General features: G+C 37.5%; 1 protein-coding gene across 1 annotated transcript; it reads right to left on the reverse strand.

The window, feature by feature from the left end:
* Positions 1–1,323: 1,323 nt before the first annotated feature.
* Positions 1,324–9,306, reverse strand: LOC103514714 (LIM/homeobox protein Awh-like). Its single transcript, XM_026827601.1, has 3 exons — positions 9,243–9,306; positions 5,884–6,177; positions 1,324–1,355 (listed from the first exon to the last, which is right to left on the reverse strand). The coding sequence occupies exons 1-3, from the start codon at positions 9,304–9,306 to the stop codon at positions 1,324–1,326; spliced, it is 390 nt and encodes a 129-aa protein (XP_026683402.1).
* Positions 9,307–9,596: the final 290 nt, after the last annotated feature.

Raw genomic sequence — 9,596 nt, forward strand, 5'->3', positions numbered from 1 at the left:
TTTATCGATTTATTTCCAATATAATAATTACCTATTTATCAACCATCTTTGCTGAAAATTGTATTGAACAATACTATTTTTAATTTTAATTATTTTAATGTAAGGAGCCCACACGCCCACAGGTACTGCTTCTGGGCGTCCAAGAGGTTTTAAACCAACAATCCTTGAATTCTTCCAACTTCCAACAGCGTGATGTACTTGTAGGCACCGTTCTACCTCACAGCCATCAAATGTTGAATTTTGACCCTCTGGAATATTGAGATGTCCTATTTTTCATCAATCAGAGAGATATCTATTTATCTACATGGACCTCATAAGCCCCTCTCGTATCCTGAGTACTCCCCAGGGACCCCAAACATCTCAATTCTCTAGAAAAGTCTATAGATCCTACACTACTCTACAGAAAGAAATCAACAGATCTATTTCATATTACTGAATAAACAAGAGGGCATTCACAATATCTCCACATACATACCTAAAATATTAGGGACCTCATAAGCCCCTCTCGTATCCTGAGTACTCCCCAGGGCCCCGAAATATCTCAATTCTCTAGAAAAGTCTATAGATCCTACACTACTTTACAGAAAGAAATCAACAGATCTATTTCATATTACTGAATAAACAAGAGGGCATTCACAATATCTCCACATACATACCTAAAATATTATTATTATTTTAATTAATCGGTTCTGCGGTTATTCGTAGGTATATACTACCACTTCTATACCTAATCATTATCGATCTACATATTATACCTAGTAAAAAATATTCCTTGGCAACAAAAAGTACTGTTGGTACCTACATACTATCATTGGTAGGATGAATAAGTGTACCTATCAACCTGCAGAACCGAAAGTATTTATGAGTAATAGTTGATGAATGATGCATCAAAAATACAAATACCACTTTTGATGGGTGAGGTGAGAGGAAGAGAAAAAGTCGATGGTCAAAATAATATCATCTGTTATCAATCCGACATCGACATGAAGATTTCTAGGATAGCCAAGAATATTTCACTATGAACTTTGCACTTAAACCGCCTGGCGTTATACATATGCAGAATATATATGCACAGTATTGCACAGTTTGCCAATTTTTGCTGAGCGAGAACCTTTTTTTCGACCAATATTCCCATTTCCAAACGCTATCAACGGTATAGTGATGGATGAAATGGAAGTTTGAAACTGAAAGGATAGTGATTTTCCGAGGGAAAGATTCCTGGATTTTTCTCCTGAAAATTCACATTTAAATTCATCTTCCACAAATATTGTATGGTCACTCCGCACTCTCCGCAGTCCGCACTATACCGAGTCCACGGTCAGTTTACGTCCATGTCACCATGAGGTAGAGATAAACTGTGACGGACAAAAACATTGTCTGAATAGTAATTATCTCACCTCTTCTTTACCTAGTGTCCGCGTCCTAAAATTGTCATAAAGACAGAATTTTACAGCTTTTACGTATTCTTTACCTATAGTATCCGCGTCCTAAAATTGTCATGAGAGACAGAATTTTAAGTAATTAACCCGAGTCTTATCAGCATAAATTAATCGTGGTGAAGTTGAAAGCCTCCTCACATTTTTATGTGGAAATCATAGAATTACAAATTAAGAACTTTTACTAATTTTATTTTGTCAACTCTGTAGATTTTCTTTTTACTCTGGTACTGCTGCCACTGGTCGCTACTTAATTTAAAGTAGCTCAATTGTATTTCAAGCACAGAGACCAAAAAACTTCAAATCTACCGGAAACCATACCAGAAACCTCCGATGACCGGTACCCACTCGGTTACGCGGAGGTAGGTATCAAGAGATCTCGACTTACTAGTCAAAAATGTCTCCACTAAAGAGGTCGTAGCAAAGATGGTCTGATTTGTTCCACGAGCAGCGAGCCCATAGGTCCTAATCACTGGAACCATTTGCTTTTTGTTTTCCTTAAAATATTGTCTCCATAACATATTTATTTAAAATATGTACTCAAATGTGTTCGAATCTTTGTGTCCAAAGCCTAGACCGACTAAATTTCGACTGAAACAAAAACGTGCTTCAAAATATGTAAATATCAAACCGTTATACTTACGTTGTATACCTAAATGATTTTGCTTAGGTAAAGCGTATGATACAAGAGAGAAAATCATCTTACAATAATGTTAAGCTGATCCACACATAGTCGACAACGTCGATCGATCGTCAACTGAAACCATACACTGCCTCGACAACATAGATTCACCTCTTCACCTGGTCGATCAAGGCGGTGGACTATGTGTGGACACAGCTTGTAGAGGCAGAGGACCGTCGCGTCGTAGTTTCTTCGCGTTACTTTCGATTCTCGATGGCGTTGTGTAGCACATATAGCAGACTTGATTTTTGATAACATAATAACTTTACAAGAAAAAATCTCTAAAATTACGATTAATTCGCTTTGAAAAGGCATAATACGTGCTTTCCGTGGGCATATTGTAAAAACTAATAATATTAGCAATGGGAGTGTGAAAAGGAAGCCGAATTGAAAAGGAATCAACCAAATTTTAATTCAATAATCCCAGGACAAAAACCGAGCCTCGATAAAAGTCAAAAACTGACTCCGATAAAAGTCCTCTTGACACAGTCGAAAGATAAACGCCTCCTTTCGAAATTTTCAGAAAGCGTCTCTGGAGACAGTTCTGAATATTTCGACAGCGGCCTGACGTGTTGTTATTGTGCGGGTTTTATAAGGTAAATGAAACATGGGAGGGTATTGGTGGGAGGGGAAGGATATTTAGGTTGACAAAGTTGCTGAAGAGGAGGGGGAGAACAAAGGTGGGGGTGGGGGGAGAGTCCAAATTGAATCATCTTGCATCATTTCATACAGAGCCTCTCGCTTGTCACAATTGAATAGTTTTTCATTTGATTAAGTCACAGGGTGGACACCTTTTGGAGAGACACTTTGCGAGTTTTCACGGTTCTTTTGGTGGTCCTTTGAATATCAAGCCACCACGGCGCCACCTGAATACAACAGGGCAGTCAGTGGTCATTGAATATCGATAGTTAAATTTAGACAAGATTATTGTGAAATGTGAAGTAACTAAGGAATAAATAATGATATTTCAAACGGCACAATTAATACGGAAGCACATTTTTATGTACAAAAAAATGTCACTGAATATGAACTTTTGAAACACTGGATGCTCAAATTGTATAACAAAAGAAAGGTTTTAAATCCGTAGGTAGTGCGAGAAAGAGAGGAAAACTGCTGACATGTCAGTATTTCCTCTGTATTGAATTTTTATTTTGTCCTTGTGGATTTCATTTGTCGTGTGGATTTCATGAAAAAGAAAGAAAAAAAATGGGTAGATATTAAGGTAAATAGGTAGGTACATAATAGACTTACATTTATTACATACTTAACTTGTATAAAGCTCAAATGGAATTTGTAGAATGGAAAATCAGGCATCTCCACTAATAATGGATTTTTTATAGAATGGGAGTTCAGGCATCTCCACTAATAAGGGAATTTTTAGAATAGAAGCTCAGGCATCTCCACTAATAAGGGAATTTTCAGACTAGAAGCTCAGCCATCTCCACTAATAATAGAATTTTTAGAATGGGAGTTCAGACATCTCCACTAATAATAAAATCTGTAGATTAGAAATCCATACGTTTCCAAGTGCTAAAGTATTCGAAAAGCACAGTACATATTTGGATATGGTTGTACACAGCCGTGTTAGTGTCACGTACGTTCACTGTACATTGAAATACGAGGTAACATGACACGTACATAGTATGTACATAGCGTAATATATTGTTTAGCTTATTAATTTTCCAATGTAAAAATCCAAATATGGGGATTTCTATCTCCCTACTTCACATCCCGTTTATTAGATATTAGGAACCTGGAATGCCTTCAGCTAGCAACATAATTATTAAGCCCAGAGCATACCTTAATATACATGGTTACCTAAGTTGTATTCGATTATGTGACTTTTAAGTCAATCATCATACGAAATTTCTCTTTGGAATAGTTAGGACAATGGCCCCCTACCACACCCGCTGCCAGTCCAAACTAGTTCAAAGAGAAATTTTGTATGATGGCTGACTTAAAAGTCACATAATCGAATGTAACTCTCCTTACCTATTAGGTAAATAATTGATGATATCTATGTATTAAGGAGCACGGTAGAGCTCCAAAAAAGTTAAATGAACAGAGGAAATTTTTTGAGATTTTAAGCCCGTTCGGACCTTGTAGGAATTTCTCAACTAAAAATACTAGAATAGAGTTATTTGTGGACTCGAACAAAGGAACTAAACATTTTACTTTCTATTACCTACATTATGTAGGTAGGTATCGGGAACCTTAACAATCTAATGAGAAAGTACTGGAAATGGACCATTTTTTTCTCCCATCTACACCCAGACACCACTGATTTCCACTATGTTGGAAATTACCCAGGTACTTACGTACCTACCTACCTCTGGGAGTGAGACATAGGTAGGTACATAGGTACCTAATATGGTACCATCGGGTACTTACGTACCCGATGTAGGTATACCTACCTACGTAGGTACCTAATCAAGTAATTACCTAGGTACCTCTTGCCGATTAAAACCAAATGGATAGGTACAACCCGCTGAAAAGAAGGATCTGCAAATCAAAAGCCACGTTGAGTTCTCAATAAATTAAATTTAATAATTTTTCTCGTGTGTATTTTGCTTATTTACAATAAAATTAATAATTTCTTAAGATTCATCTATTTTTATTTATTTACAATATTTACTCATACGTACACATTTGAAACAAACAGCAGGGGACTATAATAGGCAAAAACGGCACCCTATAGAAAATACTGACTACCTAAATACATAAAAGGAGCGACCCATTGGTCACAAAATTTAGTAAAGCTGGCAAATTGGTAGAGGGCGAGATCTTTCTGAGAAACCTACCTAGGTGAACCACGCACATCCACAACTGAGGTCAATCTGCCAACTGAGGCCTATACCTACCTACTTCTCAGAGAACCCCTAAGTTTATGGAATTGGGTAGTGGGTACATACATACTGGACTATGATGAAAATGTACACTATAACCAACCTAAAATCTGACCAAGCAAATAAAATGGGTGTTGACAATATTATTCAAGGTAGTATGGTGTTATTTACCTGTACTTAAGTTTCTGGAATTGGGTATATACTTACGTACTGGACTATGATGAAAATGTACACTATAACCAACCTAAAATCTGACCAATAATGCAGTTAAGTACAGCGATTTGCTACCAAGTCTAACAACTGATCAAATTGACCTCCTATACTTAAGTACCTATACATTGCCTTTCTCACCAATGTAAACAACTTGTAATTCAAAGCAGATAAAGGACCAAGTATGAATTATGAAGGCATAACACAAAATAAGTACCTATGTTGTACCTAATATGTTATACTTAATAAGTTTTCTCCCCTTTTCAAATGATAAGAGTCGGCCTAATGAGATGCCAATTTTCTGATTAGGTGAGTATCGTTTTACATGCATATAAATACTTGTACCTATATTTATATCGCTTTACATTATTCATGCACCTTAATATACATGGTTACCTAAGTTGTATTCGATTATGTGACTTTTAAGTCAATCATCGTACGAAATTTCTCTTTGGAATAGTTAGGACAATGGCCCCCTACCACACCCGCTGCCAGTCCAAACTAGTCCAAAGAGAAATTTTGTATGATGACTGAATTAAAAGTCACATAATCGAATGTAACTCTCCTTACCTATTAGGTAAATAATTGATGATATCTATGTATTAAGGAGCACGGTAGAGCTCCGCCCCGCCAAGTCAAGAAAGTTTGACCGCGCTACTAGAAATATTATACGCCACAGAGATTTTAAAATTACTGCAAGACAACTTACTGTTCTGGGAAGATTTCATCTTGCCCGTATGCAGGTGCTTTTTCTGCCTGGCTCTCGAATTCTGAAACCACACTTGCGTCACTCGCTTGCTCAGTCCGGTGATCTGTGCTATCCGCTCCAAATCCTGACCGTCCGGGTTCGAGTCCAGCTGAAAGTTGGCCTGCAAGACTTGCAGCTGCTCTTCGGTGAACGTGGTTCGTACGCGCTTGGCTTTGCTCTTGGAATGACTACTTTCCGAATCTGTGTGATCTGTGCTATCCGCTCCAAATCCTGACCGTCCGGGTTCGAGTCCAGCTGAAAATTGGCCTGCAAGACTTGCAGCTGCTCTTCGGTGAACGTGGTTCGTACGCGCTTGGCTTTGCTCTTGGAATGACTACTTTCCGAATCTGCGCCGTCTGTAAGAAGAGCAAGTAGTATTAAGAATGGAGTTGATAGTTAAGTTCCGTGTCTATCTATAAGTTAAGGTAAGCCCTATCTCACGGAGTTGAAAGGCTTGGGAGTTAAAGTAGGTAACTACAACTACATAATTATGTTGTCACCAACCCAAGCTCTTCAACAAAAAAAAAAGAAACAAACAAACTTAGCCATTGCGCAAACGACCATCCATAGCATTAAAGCGTCTTAAAGGGGATAACTTTTAGCCCCTTTTACTTGGACATTTCACAACAATGAACCGCCAAACGCTCGAGCTCAGCAATCAGCAAATGGCACATTCATTATCCACGTTCACCTCCGAGGGTTAGCCGCGTTTTCCCCTCGCCTCAACTTACCGTCAGAGCTCGTAGTGCGTATTTTCAAAGATCTGGGGATAAGTACTAAGTATTTACATTACTCGTTCAAAGTACTCGCCTTGAAAAGAGATGGATTTAAGCCCCAATCAAGGCAGAGAATTTATCTTGGTTGCTTCCAGAAAGACGGTGCCGAAAACTTTGTTCAATACCAGTCATTTATCGGTCTAATCGTGCCACCCAAACTTTTTATCGACGACAAAATGACAAAAAATTGAAACCCACTTTTTTGAATGAAATGAAAAGTAAATCGCTTTCAACGAGAAGCTGCTATCAGTAGAAAATAATTTATTACTAAGAGACACGACTTTAGCTTTTCTTTCATTTCACGCTATTTCCTCACTGGATAGACAACTTGCCCTACAGACCAAAACGACGGAAAGACCAAGCTTTCCCTTTAGTCAAAAATTTTCACAATCATGTGAAGCTTGATGTACTTGTAGCTTTTAACGATCAAGTTAAGCACAGCCTTACACCATTGAAATCCTTGACCAGCATGCTTGATCGTCAGTAGGACTCTGTAATGGATTTAAGATAGATAAGTATAGATAGGTAGGTTATAGACATATGTGGTTATCTATCTATCTATCTCTAATTTCTCTATACATATGGAGACACGTGGAACATGCCAGGGCACATCTATGGGTCTTAATTACATGAATATTAATTACGCGTGCTATATGTAATCCTTCTTTCTCTTTCATCGGCACTCAAGGTCCTGATTTATTGATGTCCTCTCAATCTATGTATCTAGGTACCTAACTTACAAATTGTCATACCAATATCAAACCGTCTGATGGACCAATGTTAGTGGAGACAGCTGAATAACGAAATTAGTAGAGATGTTGAAATTACCAAAAAATAGTGGAGATGACTGAATAGGTAGGTAACCAAAAATAGTGGAGATGTCTAAATTACCAAAAATAGTGGAGATGCCTAAATTACCAAAAAATAGTGGAGATATCTAAATTACCAAAAATAGTGGAGATGTCTAAATTACAAAAAACAGTGGAAACCTAGATGAATATTTGTAACAACGAATACACAATAGTAAGCCATATGCGACGAAATATGTGTAAAATTTAAAATTTATAAATAGAATAATATATTCCAGTCAGCACTTGGTTTTCATTTGTGGAAATTTTGAATAACGAATAACAAAATTCTCTCTTATACCTATCATAACTAATCATAATGGTAAATTGATAATAAAGCAGATTATTACTTTTATAAGAATCACTTTAACATTAATTATTTGTAACAGGATTTTATATATTTTTTATATATTTATATTTGTATCAGAGATTCAGAGCTGAGGCTCTGGTGCAAAAATTTGTACAGAGCTAGGTCTAGGTAGGTACTTCTAAGGATTTGCATCTTAGTACCAATTGGGTAGGTGCCTTATGAAATAGGTAACTATCAAAAGACAATATTGGTGAAATAGTAATAAATAATTATATACAATGTACATAGCAATTGATCGATTCTGTCTGGCGCCTATCCCTGCAGCTTTTACACCAAACAATTGTCTACCAAGTACCAACGTCTGTATCACGTGCTCTCAATTGTCTTCAACACAAACATCTCAACATCTGCCCCATAAATTCTATTCAAAAGACGTTTAAAAACGTCTTAAGAAAACACTCCACTTCATTTTCACCAAAAAACGGGCACGAGACTTTTCGACCCCGAAAATAATGAAGTCAGAAGTGCCCATGTAATCTACCTACTTCACGCCTTCCGATGAAACAAATTTTGAATTCAGTTCTTTTATTAGTTTGGATGGAGCCTTTGTGTTTGCTCACACTGTAAGACCACATGAGGGGTTTTTATTGTGCGATTTCGAAAAAGATACACACGCAAACACGGAATTTCAATGACTTTTGTTGTTCACATCTAAAATCACACAAATTTCGTTGTAATAGTTTTTCTATGAAATATTAATAGCTTTTGAATCCCCCTCTCTGATAAAACATCGGTAGTGTCACAATCTGTTTTTGTGAATTTCATTCAGGAGGGTTGACATGGAATCACTTGAGAAAATTTATGTTTCTTCCTCTGAGAGCAGCAGTAGTTTTTAGCACCTTTCATTTACTTTGTCGATGGATACCTATTATTAAAATGAGACCTTTTGTGACCTACCTTCTACCTACAAACTTACTACTCGTCCTTCTGCTTCTTGAGGTGCCTATCCGGTTCGGTTGTTGGCTATCATGTTAGCTATTATGACTTTATTGGTGGCTGCCCGGCATAGTTGGGTTGTTGTTTGGTTAAGCCATGTTCTTGGGGTTTTCAGACTTGTCCTACCTCGACAGCTCGACACTATTCCTTCATCTAAATAAAGCATTATACACTGTATTTTCTGTTTTACGTTAGTTCTTTTCAAAACGTCTAATAAGCGTGGCTCCCCTGTCCACATGGTCTGGCCAGGGTCATTGTTCGTTCCCCAGTACCAAAATCATCTCCGGACCTCATTAGCATGATAGACAATATGACCCTCCGGTCTCCATTTCCTACTTCATCTAAGCCGAACTACGCAGGGCCCTATTCATCCAGACTCTTAAAACGTACCTTCTCTGCGCTCTGCGGTATTCAAGTTGCAGAGTATTGGAATAGGAGTACCTGACACGGTCATTGGTCGGAAAGTAATTGGTCAAAGCAGATACGGAAAGTAAAGTAAATGCATTTTTCAAATCAAATCCTTGTCCCAATTCCTATACAAGACTATCCAAGTCTCCATCGCTCTGTAGCCTTCTACTTTGCACTCTGAAGTTTTCACAGCTTTCTAATTTGACCTCTAAAAAGACCTTTATCCAGTTGCATAGTAAAGTGAAAGATTATTAAGAATAAAGACGAGGATTTACGGCGAACGGAATATAGTGCAGAATGGAGACCGATGCAAAGTATTAAGAGTATGAAGGTACT

This window comes from Diaphorina citri, unplaced genomic scaffold, assembly GCF_000475195.1.
Source record: "Diaphorina citri unplaced genomic scaffold, Diaci psyllid genome assembly version 1.1 scaffold1206, whole genome shotgun sequence".
Lineage (NCBI taxonomy): Eukaryota > Metazoa > Arthropoda > Insecta > Hemiptera > Psyllidae > Diaphorina > Diaphorina citri.

Excerpts from the sequence above, each read along its gene's own strand:
- LOC103514714 (XM_026827601.1), bottom strand. The coding sequence starts at position 9,306 with ATGACCGTGTCAGGTACTCCTATTCCAATACTCTGCAACTTGAATACC. Across the intron at positions 6,178-9,242 it reads TACCGCAGAGCGCAGAGAAG|CTGGACTCGAACCCGGACGG; the intron begins GTACGTTTTAAG and ends GCCAATTTTCAG. Across the intron at positions 1,356-5,883 it reads GATGAAATCTTCCCAGAACA|TTTATCTCTACCTCATGGTG; the intron begins GTAAGTTGTCTT and ends TGTCCGTCACAG.